This window comes from Triturus cristatus, chromosome 2_2 (assembly GCF_964204655.1).
Source record: "Triturus cristatus chromosome 2_2, aTriCri1.1, whole genome shotgun sequence".
NCBI classification, from domain to species: domain Eukaryota; kingdom Metazoa; phylum Chordata; class Amphibia; order Caudata; family Salamandridae; genus Triturus; species Triturus cristatus.
In genome coordinates this window covers 1,213,622,513-1,213,643,015 of record NC_140582.1, presented here as the reverse complement: position 1 = coordinate 1,213,643,015, position 20,503 = coordinate 1,213,622,513, and the positions used below count along the sequence as shown (strand labels likewise).

The window sequence follows — 20,503 nt, the reverse complement described above, 5'->3', positions numbered from 1 at the left end:
TCCATACCATACAGAGTCACAGCAGACAGCAGAGCTGGCTTCATATTCTAGAATAGCTCAGCCCTCTCTCCATACCATACAGAGTCACAGCAGACAGCAGAGCTGGCTTCATATTCTAGAATAGCTCCGCCCTCTGTCCAGAACATACAGAGTCACAGCAGAGCTGGCGTCATATTCTAGAATAGCTCCGCCCTCTCTCCATACCATACAGAGTCACAGCAGACAGCAGAGCTGGCGTCATATTCTAGAATAGCTCCGCCCTCTCTCCAGAACATTCAGAGTCACAGCAAAGCTGGCTTCGTATTCTAGAATAGCTCCGCCCTCTCTCCAGAACATACAGAGTCACAGCAGACAGCAGAGCTGGCGTCATATTCTAGAATAGCTCCGCCCTCTCTCCAGAACATTCAGAGTCACAGCAGAGCTGGCTTCGTATTCTAGAATAGCTCAGCCCTCTCTCCAGAACATACAGAGTCACAGCAGACAGCAGAGCTGGCTTCATATTCTAGAATAGCTCCGCCCTCTCTCCAGAACATACAGAGTCACAGCAGACAGCAGAGCTGGCTCCATATTCTAGAATAGCTCCGCCCTCTGTCCAGAACATACAGAGTCGCAGCAGACAGCAGAGCTGGCTTCATATTCTAGAATAGCTCCGCCCTCTCTCCAGAACATACAGAGTCACAGCAGACAGCAGAGCTGGCTTCATATTCTAGAATAGCTCCGCCCTCTCTCCAGAACATACAGAGTCACAGCAGACAGCAGAGCTGGCTTCATATTCTAGAATAGCTCCGCCCTCTCTCCAGACCCTACAGAGTCACAGCAGACAGCAGAGCTGGCTCCATATTCTAGAATAGCTCAGCCCTCCCTCCAGAACATACAGAGTCACAGCAGACAGCAGAGCTGGCTCCATATTCTAGAATAGCTCCGCCCTCTCTGCAGACCATACAGAGTCATAGCAGACAGCAGAGCTGGCGTCATATTCTAGAATAGCTCAGCCCTCTGTCCAGAACATACAGAGTCGCAGCAGACAGCAGGGCTGGCTTCATATTCTAGAATAGCTCAGCCCTCTCTCCAGAACATACAGAGTCACAGCAGACAGCAGAGCTGGCTCCATATTCTAGAATAGCTCCGCCCTCTGTCCAGAACATACAGAGTCACAGCAGACAGCAGAGCTGGCTCCATATTCTAGAATAGCTCCGCCCTCTCTGCAGACCATACAGAGTCATAGCAGACAGCAGAGCTGGCGTCATATTCTAGAATAGCTCAGCCCTCTGTCCAGAACATACAGAGTCGCAGCAGACAGCAGGGCTGGCTTCATATTCTAGAATAGCTCAGCCCTCTCTCCAGAACATACAGAGTCACAGCAGACAACAGAGCTGGCTTCATATTCTAGAATAGCTCCGCCCTCTGTCCAGAACATAGAGAGTCACAGCAGAGCTGGCTTCATATTCTAGAATAGCTCCGCCCTCTGTCCAGAACATACAGAGTCACAGCAGACAGCAGAGATGGCTTCATATTCTAGAATAGCTCAGCCCTCTCTCCAGAACATACAGAGTCACAACAGACAGCAGAGCTGGCTTCATATTCTAGAATAGCTCCGCCCTCTGTCCAGAACATAGAGAGTCACAGCAGAGCTGGCTTCATATTCTAGAATAGCTCCGCCCTCTGTCCAGAACATACAGAGTCACAGCAGACAGCAGAGCTGGCTTCATATTCTAGAATAGCTCCGCCCTCTCCCCAGAACATACAGAGTCACAGCCGAGCTGGCGTCATATTCTAGAATAGCTCGGCCCTCTCTCCAGAACATACAGAGTCACAGCAGAGCCGGCTTCATATTCTAGAATAGCTCCGCCCTCTCTCCATACCATACAGAGTCACAGCAGACAGCAGAGCTGGCGTCATATTCTAGAATAGCTCCGCCCTCTCTCCAGAACATACAGAGTCACAGCAGACAGCAGAGCTGGCGTCATATTCTAGAATAGCTCGGCCCTCTCTCCAGAACATACAGAGTCACAGCAGAGCCGGCTTCATATTCTAGAATAGCTCCGCCCTCTCTCCATACCATACAGAGTCACAGCAGACAGCAGAGCTGGCTTCGTATTCTAGAATAGCTCCGCCCTCTCTCCAGAACATACAGAGTCACAGCAGACAGCAGAGCTGGCTTCATATTCTAGAATAGCTCCGCCCTCTCTCCATACCATACAGAGTCGCAGCAGACAGCAGAGCTGGCTTCATATTCTAGAATAGCTCCGCCCTCTCTCCAGAACATACAGAGTCACAGCAGACAGCAGAGCTGGCTTCATATTCTAGAATAGCTCCGCCCTCTGTCCAGAACATAGAGAGTCACAGCAGAGCTGGCTTCATATTCTAGAATAGCTCCGCCCTCTGTCCAGAACACACAGAGTCACAGCAGACAGCAGGGCTGGCTTCATATTCTAGAATAACTCAGCACAGATCTCACAGCCTCCTCCCCCTAGGAGGAGAGGTTGAACCAACCCATAGACAGAAAGTTATTTACTTCAAGTCCAGCAGGTTCACACTGTAGACATGGGCCCTGGCGAGTGTTATTCGCTTGCTGGCAATGTTATCTGTTGTGTTCTAGGTTCTAGTTACTGAGCTCACGTTCCAAGGATGCAAGTTGGAGTCTGACTGGCTGAGGCATAGCTACGCTTAAGTTGTAGGGAAACTGAACCCATACACACGTTTTTTACTCACCCCTGGCTGTGGTGTCTTCGATGTGGGCGGTGCAAGAGTGAGTCATGACATACCTTCAAACAACGCCAAGAATCGGTATGTAAAGCGGCACACTCGACTTTACAAACCTTTGATGCAGCGTACCCCTTTGTACCCCGTGTTAAAAGGCTGGCGCTGCCCCTATGAGGTGCTGTGAGGCCGTGACGCACCACGCCTGTGTTTCACGAGAGTGGTACAAAGACACCGCAGGCTGGCCATCTGGATTTAGGTTACCCAATGCTGTCATTCTGAGCCTCGTGTGGTTTTGTCTCCCAGGTGGTGGTGTCGACGACTGTCAACGTGGATGGCCATGTCCTCGCAGTGTCCGACAACATGTTTGTGCACAACAACTCCAAACATGGCCGCCGAGCACGTCGCCTCGACCCGACGGAAGGTAGGACCTTTCAAACCTCCCCTCCTCTCCAATCAGGTCTGACTTCATGTCTTTCTCTTTTAATCCCACTTTCTCATCATGTCTCATTTTTTATCCTTGCTCTACTTCTGGTGCCTCTCTTCTCTCAGCTTCTCTTCCTGTCTCTCGATTTACCTTGTTATCTTTTCTGTTCTTGTTCACCTCTGTCGACCTCTATTATTCTCCATTTGCCTGTTTTTCTCTTATGTTCTTTCCCGTCCCTTGTTCTCCTGCCTGCTCTACTTGCCTTGCTTCACAATACTTTCTGCTCTTTCTCGTTCCTTTTGTTTCAGAATTCATCTCTTAATTTGTATTTCTGTCTTGTGTATCAGCTTCTCAATTCTTTCCGCTTCTCTGTCTTCCTGTTACTGTCTTCCTCTCCGTTGTTCTTCTCTCATCTTTGCTCTCTGCACTGTCTCTTCCTTGGTTTTCGCCACCTCTGGAAGGCCTTACCTGTGTGTTGAGTTGTGTTGTACCTTTGCCTGAGGGGTTTCAAGCACTCTGACTTGCACTGGGTTCCTTGACGCCCTCTCAGGGTTCATGATGGAACAGGGTGCTGGCTGTAGGAGTGCCTACCTGGGAGGCATTGGGTGAGGTGTATGTGATTGGATACGTGCTGCGGCGTCGTTGCAGAGAGTGTGAGTGTGGATGCAGTCCCACCAGTGGATATTGTCTATCACTAGGTAGGTCATTCATGGGCCTCGGTCCTCACTTCTTGTTCCTTGCCTCTTCTGTGTCTAAAGCAGCCACCCCTTGCATCAAGGCCATCAGCCCGAGTGAAGGCTGGACCACTGGAGGGGCCACCGTCATTGTCATCGGCGATAACTTCTTCGACGGCTTGCAGGTCGTCTTCGGCACCATGCTGGTGTGGAGCGAGGTAGGTCTAACAGCGGTAAACACTTACTGGGCTGTGTTTAGTTTATAACAAAATACGGTTCAAAGCCGGAGGGTCATAGGGAAAGTTTTAAAGACCACACAGGATTTATTCCCCAATGTCAAAACAATCAACAGTACGAAATCCTGAGGTCTACAAAAGTGCTAAGAAAGTGTGGAAAGCCACTACAAATTGCTTAATCAAAGTAAAAATAAAAAGTGAAACAAAACCAGTAAATAAGCCCAACAGACCTATCTTTGGGCATATCCCTTTACTTTGATTAAGCAATCTGTAGTGGCTATCCACACTTTCTTAGCACTTTTGTAGACCTCAGGATTTCGTTCTGTTGATTGTTTAGTTTAATCACCTTGTTTTCAAAGTTTGAGGTCACGTGGTGGTAGCCGTGGCTCCCTAACACTGGCCTGGTAGCCACCCTGCTTCCAGCTAGTGGTCGGTAGAGGGTCATCTACCCTGTGGCACCAGCAAAAGTTGATGCTGATGTGGTCGACACGCCTGTTCTTGTAATTCTCTTACAGAGTTTTGCAATTGTGGATAAAGGTCACTACAGATAGAAAACAATGTGTTTCCTGTCTGTGTTTAATTTTAAAAGTAGAAAAATACTGAAAATGTTGCCGCTTGTGAGTGACTGGCCGTGGTTTCTTTTGTGAACTCCTAGCCAGCAGCAGAGCAGATCGACAGCGTGGGGCGGTAAAGAACAGGATGGGGTTCCCTTCAGTCCAGGCATATGTTAGCGTATGTAGGATTATAATCGGAATATTTACCAGCGGGTGTCGTGTTCTGTTATATTTGGCTGCTTAATTTACTAAAACACGACTGGCATCAAATTATGAGTGCATGTTCATCTGTTCAATAAATGTTGAAATGCACCATTGTACCACTCCATTTAGACTCAAAATTCACAACAAATATAGATAAATACCAACAAGACGGCCAAAAAAGAAATATGGGTAAATACAGATGGAAATGTTAAATAAATAAATGGCATAAACCTGGGAGCCCTAATTACGAGTAAGGTATGATTCTTTTTCCTGGGTGTGCCCAGTTTCTGCGCTCGGCTCCCGGCTCACAGCAGAGCCGGACCATGAGACTGGCCGACACATGTCCTAGTCTTGGCCCAGAGGTTATGGGCCGCCTCCGTTTCTCCCTCATTTGACACGTTTGCCCCTGGCCAATCTAAAGATGCTCCGGTCACCTGTGTATAAAGGTTTCATGGTGTCCCCTCCCTGTGTCCCCACAGCTCATCACGCCTCACGCCATCCGAGTGCAGACGCCGCCACGACACATCCCCGGAGTGGTGGAGGTCACGTTGTCCTACAAATCCAAGCAGTTCTGCAAAGGAGCCCCTGGACGGTTCATCTACACAGGTAAGGAGCAGGCACCAGAAACCTTCCTGACACCCGAGCTGACATACACCCATGAGCTGACACACATCAGCAGGCGTAAACACGCAGCGACACACAAAATACACGCGCACCCACTCTCACCAGATGAGCACTTTGCTTTCTCTGTTTTTTGCCCTGAAATAATTTGCACATCTCTGGTTATCTTTGTATATTTACTTTTACATTCTTACTGGTAGGAATATGTCAGCAAACTCACCCACCTTTAGACCCTTTTTTGGTGAAACAAACTGCTGCAGGTCAAAGCAAGATTCCTTCTCTGCGGTTGGAGTGTCTACCAGCAAACCAGCAAGCAGAGGACTGCTGGGACCAGCTGGTCACTAAGGAATTATTTTAGCCTAAAGTACCACATGCCAAGGTGTCAAAAAACTGAAGCTCTGGTCGCCAGTTTCAGACGTCATTGCTGTAATCCACCTTGTACGATAAGAGCTGAACTTCTGGGTCTGGTGGCTCAATGGACTAATGCCTCCCCTGTAGGGGCCTGTGTTTGGCCTCATGGTCACAGGTTCAAATCCCGGCGGGTCCACTCAGCCTTTCATCCTTCTGAGGTTGATAAAATGATTGCCATTGGGTAACAATAAAAATCTGCCTATTCATCGCCAAGATACCCTTGGGTGAATATGTGCTTTACAAATACACGTTATGTTATAACTTATTCAGGTGTTGACACTTTTGTAGGTGAGCGTAATAGGACACACCTTTCCCTTGCAAGTATTGAGTCACTCACTCACGAGGAAAAATGAAAAAGTTTATAGAAGTGTTCAGCATGTTTCCGACACAGTTTCGCAGTACTTGATGCATACATGTGAGGGGCAGACTACTCGACCCTGCCCGAGGGACAGTCAGCAAACTATGAATAGTAAGTGAAGGCCTGGAATCAGGAGTGTGTTAAAGTTTTGTCACAGAATAAAGGTCTGCACACCCCTAGTGCACACTCCCAGAAGAAGCTGGGGACTCAGGAACCTAATTTTTAAAGAGTAGCTTTGCTGTCCCTGGTCCTAAGACCCTTGAAGGCCTCCCCTTAAAGGGCTTCTTGGTGTCTTCCTGTGTTCCCACAGACTGTCCGTGCACCACAAGTCCACCTACATAGATGTATACTCACAAACCCAGTGTTAACAAGAGCAGTGCATGCGGAGTGAGGAAACACAGGTTTAGTGTATGTACAAGAGACAACAGAAGGTAATTCTTGCAAGAGACACTTTTGTTCCTACACTTTGTAAGTTACGGGCAGGGCGACGGGAATTACGTTGCAGTGGCAGACCAAATTATGCAGCAAGATTGACTAAATGATGCGTTACCAGGGGACCCCCACTGAGCCATTACTAGAAGCTGGGGACCCCGGCATCAGCAATTCTTATGATTTCAACCTCAAAACAAGACACAAAAATACAGACACAAGTATTCATCAAAAAACATATGTGATGAAATCTTTTATTTAATTCACAAACAAATATAAAAAATGAAAATGTGCATTTTAATGGGGAGGTCGGGGCTTTTCTAAATTCGACGCGGCCGCTCATCTCCCACACTGTGCTCTTTCTGATGCATTTGCAGGGCTCCCGTCAATCAATCTGAGGACAACAACTTCATTTGTAGCCTCTAATTTCAAACTCCTTCCCATTTACGGAATGTTTTAAAGCTTTAAATTTTGCATCTTCATTTATGTACAGTTTATTAATCTGCTAATATGATTTAATTTCCAACTTAGTTGCAGCCCCCCTGAGCAGGCGTCGCAGACACCCAGGGGTCCCCGGACCACAGGTTAAGAAACACTGTCCTAGACCAATGAAACTGGTGCATGATCCCACCGTGCAGCTGTCCGGGTGTCCAAAGTGACCTTGCGCTTCTGGGGGTCTCCCTTGTTGGGTTTCAAAGTCTCCTGCACTGCTGTCGCTCCCCCCTTCACCTCGCTCTCTGTACTGGGCCCACTTTGGGAGGAGTTAGTCGTGTATCGTGCTTCGGAAGCCCTCCTCTAGAATGGGATTGGGCGTGCTCAGGAACAGCGGGGGACCCTCTTGTGCCTGTCCTGAGTTGGGGTGCACGTGATATGTTCTTCTAAGGCCCTCTGATGCGCCGTCTGACTTCCGATACACCACCTGACTTGGTGTGGTGTGCAGTTCTATCCCCTTCACCGAGTATGCATTACGAGGCATGCATTTGTATCCAGTATACAGAACATGCAGGGTGCAGTCCTGTGCAGAGCATGCAGTGTGCACTGCGGGAAACAACCTTTACAACGCAGTCATTACATCGCACTACCTTTACATAGCAGTCATTACATCGCAACATCCTTTACATCACATGTCATTACAACGCAGCCATTACATCGCATGTCACTACATCGCATGTCACTACAGTGCATGTCATTACAACGCATGCATTACATCGCAAGTCATTACAATGCATACCATTACAACGTATAGTACCCTTACACTATCCAACACTTACCCTACTGTTGCACTCACAGGAGTTAGAATAGTAATTATTACCCCTATAGTATCCAGCACTTACCTTAAATGCGATGTAATGGTATGCATTGTAATGGTATGCTTTGTAAAGGTATAATGCGATGTAATGGAATGTGTTGTGAAGGTAGTTTCTGAAAATGCTATGTAATGGCATGCAATGTAAAAGAATGTGTTGTAAAGGATGTTACGATGTAAAAACTGCATTGGAAAGGCATGTGTTGTAAATGTATGTGTAGTAACGTCATACATTCGTGCACTGCTGTTCGTCCATTCAGTACCTGCATTGCTGCATGGTAGAGTCTCATACAGAGCATGCAGTGTGAAGCCCTGATCCCCATACAGATCCTGCATGCTGTGATGTGCAGTCCCATGCAGAGTATGCAGTGTTAAGCCCTGATCTCCCAATCAGAGCCTGCATTGCTGTAGGGTGCAGTCTCATTCACACCATAGTGTGTGCAGTCATGATCTCCCATACAGAGCCTGCATCGCTGTGATATGCAGTCCCATGCAGAGCATGCAGTGTGAAGCCTTGATCTCCAATACAGAGCTTGCTTGCTGGGATGTGCAGTCTCGTGCAAAGCATGCAATGCATAGGGCTGATTGCCCATTCAGAGCCTGCAATGCTGTAGGGTGCAGTCCGGTGCAGAGCATGCAGTGTGCAGCCCTGATCTCCATACAGATCCTGCATGCTGTGATGTGCAGTCCCATGCAGAGCATGCAGTGTGAAGCCCTGATCTCCAATACAGAGCTTGCTTGCTGGGATGTGCAGTCTTGTGCAAAGCATGCAATGCATAGGGCTGATCGCACATTCAGAGCCTGCATTGCTGTAGGGTGCAGTCCTGTACAGAGCTTGCAGTGTGAAGCCCTGATCTCCAATACAGAGCTTGCTTGCTGGGATGTGCAGTCTCGTGCAAAGCATGCAATGTGTAGGGCTGATCGCCCATTCAGAGCCTGCAATGCTGTAGGGTGCAGTCCGGTGCAGAGCATGCAGTGTGCAGCCCTGATCTCCATACAGATCCTGCATGCTGTGATGTGCAGTCCCATGCAGAGCATGCAGTGTGAAGCCCTGATCTCCAATACAGAGCTTGCTTGCTGGGATGTGCAGTCTTGTGCAAAGCATGCAATGCATAGGGCTGATCGCCCATTCAGAGCCTGCACTGCTGTAGGGTTCAGTCCTGTTCAGAGTATGCAGTGTTAAGCCCTGATCTCCCATTCAGAGCCTGCATTGCTGTAGGGTGCAGTCTCATTCACAGCATAGTGTGTGCAGTCATGATCTCCCATACAGAGCCTGCATTGATGTGATATGCAGTCTCATGCAGAGCATGCAGTGCGAAGACCTGATCTCCAATACAGAGCTTGCTTGCTGGGATGTGCAGTCTCGTGCAAAGCATGCAATGCGTAGGGCTGATCGCCCATTCAGAGCCTGCAATGCTGTAGGGTGCAGTCCGGTGCAGAGCATGCAGTGTGCAGCCCTGATCTCCATACAGAACCTGCATGCTGTGATGTGCAGTCCGGTGCAGAGCATGCAGTGTGAAGCCCTGATCTCCAATACAGAGCTTGCTTGCTGGGATGTGCAGTCTTGTGCAAAGCATGCAATGCATAGGGCTGATCGCCCATTCAGAGCCTGCAATGCTGTAGGGCGCAGTCCGGTGCAGAGCATGCAGTGTGCAGCCCTGATCTCCATACAGATCCTGCATGCTGTGATGTGCAGTCCCATGCAGAGCATGCAGTGTGAAGCCCTGATCTCCAATACAGAGCTTGCTTGCTGGGATGTGCAGTCTCGTGCAAAGCATGCGATGCGTAGGGCTGATCGCCCATTCAGAGCCTGCAATGCTGTAGGGTGCAGTCCGGTGCAGAGCATGCAGTGTGAATCCCTGATCTCCCATACAGAACCTGCATGCTGTGATGTGCAGTCCGGTGCAGAGCATGCAGTGTGAAGCCCTGGTCACCCATTCAGAGCCTGAATTGCTGTAGGGTGCAGTCCTGTATAGAGCATACATTGTGAAGCCCTGATCTCCCATACAGAACCTGCATTGCTGCAGGGTGCAGTCCCATGCAGAGCACGCAGTGTGCAGGGCCAATCGTCCATACAGAACCTGTGTTGCTGCAGGATGCAGCCCAGTGCAAAATACACAGTGTGTAGCCCTGATCTCCCATTCAGGGTCTGCATTGCTACAGGGTGCAATCTGTGCGAACCATGCAGTGAACAGCCCTGATCTTCCCCCTTCAGAGCCTGCATTGCTGCATGGTAGAGTCTCATACAGAGCATGCAGTGTGCAACCCCGATCCCCCATACAGATCCTGCACTGCTGTAGGGTTCAGTCCTGTTCAGAGTTTGCAGTGTTAAGCCCTGATCTCCCATTCAGAGCCTGCATTGCTGTAGGGTGCAGTCTCATTCACAGCATTGTGTGTGCAGTCATGATCTCCCATACAGAGCCTGCATTGCTGTGATATGCAGTCTCATGCAGAGCATGCAGTGCGAAGACCTGACTTCCCATAAAGAGCTTGTATTTGCGTCGTGCAGTACCGTAAAAAGCATGATGTATGCAGCCCTGATACAAAGCCTGCATTGCTCTGTTGCAGACATGCAGTCTCACACACAGCTTGATTGTTCTGTTTGCAGATGTGCAGTCTCCTACAGTGCATGCATTACTCTGTTTGCAGATGCACAGTCTCATACAGAGCCTGCATTGCTCTGTTGCGGACATGTCGTCACACACATAGCCTGCATTGCTCTGTTTGTGGATGCACAGTCTCATACAGAGCATGGATTACTCTGTTTGCAGATGCAGTCTCACACATAGCCTGTATTGCTCTCTTTGTAGATGCACAGTTTCATACAGAGCATGCATTACTCTGTTTGCAGATGCACAGTCTCACACATAGCCTGCATTGCTCTGTTTGTAGATGCAAAGTCTCATACAGAGCATGCATTACTCTGTTTGAAGATGCACTGTCTCATACAGAGCATGCATTACTCTGTTTGCAGATGCACAATCTCATACAGAGCCTGCATTGCTGTGATGTGCAGTCTCATGCAGAGCATGCAGTGTGAAGACATGACTTCCCATAAAGAGCTTGTATTTGCATCGTGCAGTACCGCAAAAAGCATGATATATGCAGCCCTGATACAAAGCCTGCATTGCTCTGTTGCAGACATGCAGTCTCACACATAGCTTGATTGTTCTGTTTGCAGATGCACAGTCTCCTACAGTGCATGCATTACTCTGTTTGCAGATGCCCAGTCTCATACAGAGCCTGCATTGCTCTGTTGCGGATATGTCGTCACACACATAGCCTGCATTGCTCTGTTTGTGGATGCACAGTCTCATACAGAGCATGGATTACTCTGTTTGCAGATGCAGTCTCACACATAGCCTGTATTGCTCTCTTTGTAGATGCACAGTTTCATACAGAGCATGCATTACTCTGTTTGCAGATGCACAGTCTCACACATAGCCTGCATTGCTCTGTTTGTAGATGCAAAGTCTCATACAGAGCATGCATTACTCTGTTTGAAGATGCGCAGTCTCATACAGAGCATGCATTACTCTGTTTGCAGATGCACAATCTCATACAGAGCTTGCATTGCTCTGCTGCAGACATGCAGTGTCATACAGAGCCTGCATTGCTCTGTTTGCTGATATGCAGTCTCATACAGAGCATGCATTACTCTGTTTGCAGATGCACAGTCTCACACAGAGCCTGCATTGCTCTGTTGAGGACATGTCATCTCATACAAAGCCTGAACTGCTCTGTTTGCGTATATGTAGTCTCATACAGTGCATGCATTGCTCTGTTGCAGACATGTTGTCTCATGCAGAGCATGCATGTTTGCAGAGTCACTGCATTGCTGTAGTCTCATACAGAGTCTGCATTTATGTGCTGCAGACATGCAGTCTCATACAGAGCCTGCATTGCTCTACTACAGACATGCCGTTTCATACAAAGCCTTCATTGTTGTGCTGCCACATGCAGTCTCATACAGAGCCTGCATTGCTCTGTTGCAGAAATGCACTCATAAGTCTCATGCAGAGCCTGCATTTCTATGCTGCAAACATGCAGTTTCATACAGAGCCTGCATTGCTCTGCTACACACATGCAGTCTCATACAGAGCCTGCATTGCTATGCTGCAGACATGCAGTCTCATACAGGCCTGCATTGCTCTGCTACAGATAAGCAGTCTCATACAGAGCCTGCATTGTTGTGATGCAGTCTCATAAAAATTCTGCATTGCTGTGCTCCAGACACACAGTCTCATACAGAGCCTGCATTGCTGTGCTCCAGACACGCAGTCTCATACAGAACCTGCATTGCTATGCTGCAGACATGCAGTCTCATACAGAGCCTGCATTGCTATGGTTTATAACCCTGTGAGTTCCCACTCTTTGCTTGTTTATTGACTCACAGATGGTAGCTTGATGGTCCCAAACCTACCTTTCTCTCCATCCTCAGGGATACCCTCTCTCTCCTCATCTCCTCCACCCCCACACCCCAGGGGAGCAGCCCTTCCACTCTCCTTTGTTAGCTATGATGACTCCACTCACTGAGCCAGTTAACCTGCCTACACTTTGTCAATCTCAGTTTAAAGAACATGCATTTTCAATGAGCATTGATCTGGCAGCCAGGAGGTCTGGCAAAGTAAGGAGGGGGCATGGTGGGAGGCAGAGGGGGAGGGGTGGAGGGAAGGTGGAGGTGATGGAAGAAGGGAAGGAAGAGGGAAGGTGAGCAGGGCGAGACTGCAGAACTATTGGAATAGACCATGGTAAAGAATGATGGGGGGAGCGGAGAGCGAGGTAGATGCTGGGGTGAGAGAGTGGAGGGAAGCTTGGGTGCAGAGGGGGGAGCTGAGAGGAGTGTCTTGAGTGTGAAGAGAAGAAGGCATGGGTTTCGGGAGAATGAGAGATGAGTGGTGTGGTCAGGTGTAAGGAGAAGGAAGCAGTGGGTGAGGGGCAGTAAAGAGGGGGTAATGGGAAGCAGTGGGCGAGGGGCAGTAAAGAGGGGGTGATGGGAAGCAGTGGGCGAGGGGCAGTAAAGAGGGGGTGATGGGAAGCAGTGGGCGGAGGGAAAGTAAAGAGGGGGTGATGGGAAGCAGTGGGCGAGGGGCAGTAAAGAGGGGGTGATGGGAAGCAGTGGGCGGAGGGAAAGTAAAGAGGGGGTGATGGGAAGCAGTGGGCGAGGGGCAGTAAAGAGGGGGTGATGGGAAGCAGTGGGCGAGGGGCAGTAAAGAGGGGGTGATGGGAAGCAGTGGGCGAGGGGCAGTAAAGAGGGGGTGATGGGAAGCAGTGGGCGAGGGGCAGTAAAGAGGGGGTGATGGGAAGCAGTGGGCGAGGGGCAGTAAAGAGGGGGTGTTGGGCTACCAGTGGATGAGGGGCAGTAAAGAGGGGGTGATGGGAAGCAGTGGGCGAGGGGCAGTAAAGAGGGGGTGATGGGAAGCAATGGGCGAGGGGCAGTAAAGAGGGGGTGATGGGAAGCAGTGGGCGAGGGGCAGTAAAGAGGGGGTGATGGGAAGCAGTGGGCGAGGGGCAGTAAAGAGGGGGTGATGGGAAGCAGTGGGCGAGGGGCAGTAAAGAGGGGGTGATGGGAAGCAGTGGGCGGAGGGAAAGTAAAGAGGGGGTGATGGGAAGCAGTGGGCGAGGGGCAGTAAAGAGGGGGTGATGGGAAGCAGTGGGGGAGGGGCAGTAAAGAGGGGGTGATGGGAAGCAGTGGGCGAGGGGCAGTAAAGAGGGGGTGATGGGAAGCAGTGGGCGAGGGGCAGTAAAGAGGGGGTGATGGGAAGCAGTGGGCGAGGGGCAGTAAAGAGGGGGTGATGGGAAGCAGTGGGCGAGGGGCAGTAAAGAGGGGGTGTTGGGCTACCAGTGGATGAGGGAGAGTGAAGAGAGAAGGCATGTTGGGGGTGGGAAGAGGTAAGAGGACAGAGTGTGAGGATCGCCTGTGAAGAGCAGTCAATTAAAAACAGAGATGGGGAACGTAATAAGGAGTATGGAATGTGGCTTTAGGGAGGAGAGAGGTTGTTGGCATGAGGGAAGTGAGGTGTGAAAGGTTTGCAGCAGGAGAGGCTTGGACTGCTGGGATTATGGCTTCGTCATGCTGTACGTCTCTTTTCCACCACTTTCACATTTCATTCTTTGCAAGTTTACTTACTATGCCCCCAGCACTCCTTCTGCCTTCCTTTGTTCATTTTTTTCTTTCTCTTTTTCTCACCCTTCCTTTCTTATTCACTTATGACACACACACACCTCTTGGCCTGGCTCTTACCTCTGCGTCCCAGAAGCCCATCCCCTTCATTGACCTTTCGCCATTAGACAGCTTCGAGATCCCCCTGAAGACACAACCCCGTGATTGGCCAGGCAGGAACACCATGGTCTGGAACACATTTGATTATTTATTTATGTATTATTTCAAACGTTTTGTATAGTGCGAGCATGACCCTTGCAGGTATCAGAGCGCTATACACATGTTCAGAGAGCAGAGACATATAGAACCAACAAAACTCCCCAGCTATGGGAGGGATCACCTCAACATATTGAAACAAATAGATACGAAAGTACAAAAACAACAGCAAAAACGATAACATCGTGTAGTAGTCATGAGAGAGGTACAGAGAGAGGCGAGCCTGGGGTCTCTGGCATACATGTGTTCATGAGTATAACTTATTGCTTGAAAGAAACAGTTGAGGGATTCCATCCTATTTTCAGGGGGCAAGAAGTTCCAAATTCACCGGGCGATCCCAGGAGCTCGGTTGTAGGTTTTTCTTTTTTGGAGAATCCCTGTGGTTTCAGCAGTAAAGTGCTGTAGCTTCTGGAGGACCAGCAGCAGCCAGAAAGTTCCAGCTTCTGAGCGAGGTATCTCAGGATAGTATAGTGTAGGGCTTTTTGGGGCATGCAGGCAATTTTTAGCTGAATGCTTGCTTCATAAGGGAGCCAATTGAGGGATTTGATTTCAAATCAGGTTTTATTTTTATATCACCAAATTGACACGAAGGTGTCGGAGCGCTTTCCATGAGCACCGGCTGCATTACAGACGGACACATTCATTTTGTTAGGCACAGAGAGACTATGTGATTTGCCCAGAATCACAGAATGTTGAGCGTCCCTGTCGAGACTTGAACCTGGTTCCCCTGCTTCAAGGCTGACTCCTCTAGCCATTAGGCCACATCCTCTCCTTATATGGGTGTTTCTTTTTGATCGCGTGGTGAGTCTTGCGACAGAGTTAAGGCAGGCCCTTAGAGGAGCCTTTTTGGATGTGGGCAGGCCGCAGAGGGTTGCACTTCCATAGTCTAAACTGGGAATTACTAAGGCTTGCACTAAGTTTTGAAGTCAATGGGGGGGGGGCGTTAATGGGGTTTTTAATGGGTTCCTATGTGGACAACTAAAAGCAGAAGTCCCTCTTCTAACAGCATTGATTCTCATTTCTCCCTGGCAGTGACTGGTCACCGGCCTTGGACTGTCGCACCGATAGCCTCTCGTACTCTCTCCATGCAAACCCTCTTATGAATATGCAGAAGTGTTGGATACCTCTGCCCTCACGACTACATGAGGTGTCCCTTAATTAGGATAATCTAAAGGTCTCCTAAACTTCAGCTGTCCTCTCAGCAACACCTAGCTAGTGCAATAAATGGCCTTCGCCTCCCACCCCAATGAGCTTCGATGTCACATTCCTCACTCTGCAGGTACCCAAAACCAGTGCTTAACTTGAGCGGGTGTATTCCAGTGCTCGGCGACGGCACTTAATTATCAAAACCAGCGCTTGTGACAGTCTACCACAAGATGGCACTGTATGGCTAATTTAGAGATTACCACAGTTAATTATTAATTCAATGTACATTAAATATGACTATTACCTGCTGCCCATGCCACACTTATAGCTTTGGGGCCTAAAATAGTCTGAATTGTCGCGCTTGCAGGAGTTTGAGGGTTAGTAGTTATGTTTTTACTATCATCAGCAGTGCTGGGAGGAGGAACGTGTGGTGAGAGCTGCAGCGGCCTCCCGATGAGAGCCCTGGCACTTATTTTGCTACAAATTAAGCAATTAGCATTTTCCACACCTTCCGCTCCCCTTCCAGCGGCTCCATGTCTGTCCTGACTCCGTGTTCTCTTTCCACCCTACACGAAAGCAAGCTACTGCCCTGCCTCTGTACTTCATGTTTTTTCAAAACCTCTTGAATGTATTACTCTTTACAAGCCTCATTGGTTCTCTCTCATCCAGTGACTAGTGAACCCTACAACTTGGGTTCTGAGCGCCTACCCCAACACTGTGTCTCCACCCACCTCAGTCCCCTCTGCCCATCTTCATTCGCCCCAGTCTCTCCCCAGCTCTGCCTGGACACTGCAGACTGGGGCGGCGCCTTGCCCCTAAAATGTTACTCATGTGACTGCCAGCCTAAACCCATACCTGTGGACATCCCTCAAACTTCTGTTGTTACGCCATCTTTTACGCTACCTCTCTCAGTGACCGCACCTCTTTTTCCCTCAGTTCTGTTACTTATGTGCTGATGACACTAACATGTTTTCTCTGTCCCAACATTTTTTCCTAGCTCGAATCTCTGATCACTGGATGACTCTTACATCAGTCACTTTTAACTCTTCTCAAACAGAGGTCATTCGCTTGCCAGCATCACCAGCCCCTTTCTTCAATGCATACCCATCCTCTCGACAGGGTCTCCCTTCCCCACACAGTGCAGAAGGCTGGAGTAATCTTTGATCACAAGATGCGGCTCACATTGTTTGTGTCCACTACCACCAGGGCAGGTTTCAGCTGGTTAGCACCCCCAAAAAAACTCACCCGCACTTTCCCTTTCACACTGCCACTTTATTCATTAATATCCTGGTGATCAACAAATTGCAGTGTGCTGTGATATGTTATTTAAATTTTATAAAGTGCACATTCTTCAGCACTTCTTATCGCAGTTCAGGCACTTAACTAGGGGTGGGTACAGGCACTTAACTAGGGGTGGGTGCAACTGACGTAATTCTCTTTCATGTAATTTTTCGTGGTTACTGCGAAATGACTCGGAAATATACGTAATTGTGTAAGAAGTGTAATCCAGCATTTAGCACTGTTTCTTAGTGCCCCCTCGCGTCTACATTGGGCCCCAGGATGCCTTTTGCACTAAGAGAATCGCATGAAATGCTACAGGACACGAGCAGCAGCAGGCAGGAGCAGGCAGGAGCAGGCAGCAGCAGGCAGCAGCAGGCAGCAGCAGGCAGGAGCAGGCAGGAGCAGGCAGCAGGCAGGAGCAGGCAGGAGCAGGCAGCAGCAGGCAGCAGCAGGCAGGAGCAGGCAGGAGCAGGCAGCAGCAGGCAGCAGCAGGCAGGAGCGGGCAGCAGCAGGCAGCAGCAGGCAGGAGCGGGCAGCAGCAGGCAGCAGCAGGCAGGAGCAGGCAGGAGCAGGCAGGAGCAGGCAGCAGCAGGCAGCAGCAGGCAGCAGCAGGCAGGAGCAGGCAGCAGCAGGCAGCAGCAGGCAGCAGCGGGCAGGAGCGGGCAGCAGCAGGCAGCAGCAGGCAGGAGCGGGCAGCAGCAGGCAGCAGCAGGCAGCGGCGGCTCATCCCTTCTGTTTTGTCCTTCTTGTCCTCAGGCTGTAGGATTGTTTCCCCAAATTACTCCTAATTACTCAAAATGGCCTAATTGCCTAATTTTGTTACAACACGTCTTCCAGTTCTAACCATAACGCAATGATGAGCAGATAAACCTCCATCGATTTAATAGGATTGGCTTCAAAGTAAGGCTTCCCGCGCCTTACAGAAGAAGCATGAGGTGGCAGACAGGAGCTGGCCTGGAGGTTTCTCCTCTCCCTTCCCCTGCAGCCGCCACTGAGAAGGCGTTGTCACCATGCTTTACTGTTAGGGTTTTAGGGACATTCAACAGTCACAGGCCAGTGGATTGGAGACTGCAAAGAGGGTGAAGAAGGTGGAATTTAGAGACGAGAGAGCGGGTGCATTTCCTTGAACAGCCCAGTGAACACATTCTAAAGCTTCAAAAAGTTTTACTTTAGTGCTAAATTTGCTAAACAAATTCAGTGCCCGGGTTCTCGTCAGGAGGCCTCTGGACCTTGCGCCACACATTGCCCCTGCCACGCTGCCAATGATAGTAACGACACACCTACTAACCATCTTCAAGTGTGTCAATTCAGACTATTTCCGCCCCCAAAGCTATAAGAATGGCTTGGGAGGCAGGTAGTAGTTATTTTTAATGTCTGTTGAATCAATAATTAACTGTTGTTGTGGTCAACTCTAAATTAGCCAGACAGTGCCACCTTGTGGAAGACTGTCACATGCGCTGGTGTTGACAATTCAGTGCCGGTGGCGAGCACTGGCAACCACCGGCTCAAATTAAGCGCTGATTATTTTTCCTGATGGCAGCCAGTGGAGGCTCTCCATGCCTCGTGAAATACGGTCTCTGTTGTGAATGTCCATGGTAAACCATGCTGCTGTATTATGCACTAAACGAAGCCATCTCATGAGCTTGTGAGAGCCGTCCCGCAACGGGAGCTGACGCAAGGCCAATGTAACTTGAGGGGGATGGTTGGTGTTATTGTAGGGGACCCTGTCTTCAGTCGCTTTAGTTGCCAGAAGCAGGCACTTGCTGCTTCAGAGCCCTGCTGTTCAAGGGAAGCTCTAGAATGTAGGGAGACCCCCAGATGACATCCTGTAGGAAGAGCTGGAGGGGCTCCATACCTGCTCGCCAACTAGCCAAGTTCTCTTTGTTGCTGTCCTTTTTGGTGACCAAGAGCTCTGTTTTTGCTGGGTTAAGCTTATAACAACCTAGTGGTGTCCTATGGTTAGAGCACTGGACAGGGGCTTCTCACCTGAGTCTGAACCTAAGTATGTGGTGTGTACAGTGCAAAGCTCGAGCGTCATCATTGTGTCAGGCTCAGACTTGTTGAAAGAGCTTGCGCTGGACTGGGCAGTTGGGCAGGTGGTGTCCTGTCGATGTTTAGTGAAAGAATTGAGCCCTGGTGGACATCACTACTGATGAGCTGGCGCTGGGCCTGAAGAGTGGTGAGAGAAGTAAGCCTGGGCAAAGCACTACGCTACGCTCGCGTAGTTTGCGAAGTTCGCGCTACTTCGCACTACGAGAATTGCACATAGCACAGTGCGAACACGCGTAGCGTAGTGTTGCGTAGTGCTGCGGTCATTTTTTGCTTGCTCGCGGTCCTCAACGTCAAGTTGGCGACCGCGAGCAAGCAAAATGACATCCCGGCGAGACTTTTTCCTTGTTCGCGATCAGCAACATCAAGTTGGCGATCGCGAGCATGGAAAATAAACCTCCCGGCGAGATTCCCAACGCGAGTAGGTCAGGTTTCTCATTGCGAGTGGTCGCGTATGCTCGCGACCGCTCGCGATGAGAAACTACCAGTTCGCGTTGAGAAAGCTGCCGCTCAAGTAAAAATCTACTCGAGCAGCAGGAAACTACAGCTCGCACTGTGCAAGATGCCATTTTCAATGATTGCACAGTGCCGGTTGCGTGTCCGCACTGTGCAATCATTGAAAACGACATCTGGCACAGTGCGAACAAGGTACTACGCAGTTCGCGAAGTGTTACGCGTAGCTCGCGTAGTGCGAACTGCACTTTGCGTAGCTTTGCGAAGTGCTACTTCGCGAACTATGCCCAGGGTTAGAGAGAAGGCCACGTGGTCACATCTTAGGTCCCTGATCCCAGAAAAAAAGGATGGATTTTCAACAGTATTGACCTGTATACAGCGACCTGAACAGTCGAGCAGCCATCGCAGGCCATCCATCTAGCACAGTCATTGCACAGGTTTGGTGCTGTGCCCTGGTCTGAGGTCTCCTCGCAGAGGGTGGGGCAGTTTATTCGATTCCCTGGATGGAAGCAGCTGGGTAGAAACCAGCCTGTCCGGATTTCTGTCCCTCGTGTACCGCTCCCTGCATCAAGGTGAGATTGGGCAAGTGGTCATAGGGGGTCGCAGCTGTGACCCCTGGCTTGCCCCTTACTACCCCAGGTACTGCTTTTGTGACCCCTGGCATCAGAGGTGGCAAAATCAGTGCCTGGAACACAGGGGCAGCTCTTCCTCATGGACGCTGGTACCCCTGGCACTCCTTCATGACCCCTGGCATCAGAGGTGGCAACATCAGTGCCTGGAACACTGGGGCAGCTCTTCCTCATGGACGCTGGTACCCCTGGCACTCCTTTGTGACCCCTGGCATCAGAGGTGGCAACATCAGTGCCTGGAACGCAGGGCAGCTCTTCCTCATGGACGCTGGTACCCCTGGCACTCCTTTGTGACCCCTGGCATCAGAGGTGGCAACATCAGTGTCTGGAACGCAGGGCAGCTCTTCCTCATGGACGCTGGTACCCCTGTCACTCCTTTGTGACCCCTGGCATCAGAGGTGGCAAAATCAGTGCCTGGAACGCAGGGCAGCTCTTCCTCATGGACGCTGGTACCCCTGGCACTCCTTTGTGACCCCTGGCATCCGAGGTGGCAAAATCAGTGCCTGGAACACAGGGGCAGCTCTTCCTCATGGACGCTGGTACCCCTGGCACTCCTTCGTGACCCCTGGCATCAGAGGTGGCAAAATCACTACCTGGAACACAGGGGCAGCTCTTCCTCATGGACGCTGGTACCCCTGGCACTCCT

The 20,503-nt window shown here is 50.0% G+C and overlaps 1 protein-coding gene across 5 annotated transcripts in view; it reads left to right on the top strand.

Annotated features, from left to right (window-relative positions):
* Positions 1–20,503, top strand: part of LOC146863413 (transcription factor COE3-like) — a 464,528-nt gene that overhangs the window by 338,247 nt on the left and 105,778 nt on the right. For 3 of the 5 annotated variants that reach the window (XM_085642843.1, XM_085642842.1, XM_085642845.1), the window contains exons 8-10: positions 3,007–3,124; positions 3,886–4,019; positions 5,275–5,401. In XM_085642843.1, the coding sequence (XP_085498969.1) occupies positions 3,007–3,124; positions 3,886–4,019; positions 5,275–5,401 (379 nt within the window). The remainder of the gene's footprint in view (positions 1–3,006; positions 3,125–3,885; positions 4,020–5,274; positions 5,402–20,503) is intronic. The other 2 variants (XM_085642844.1, XM_085642840.1) reach the window with 1 other exon arrangement.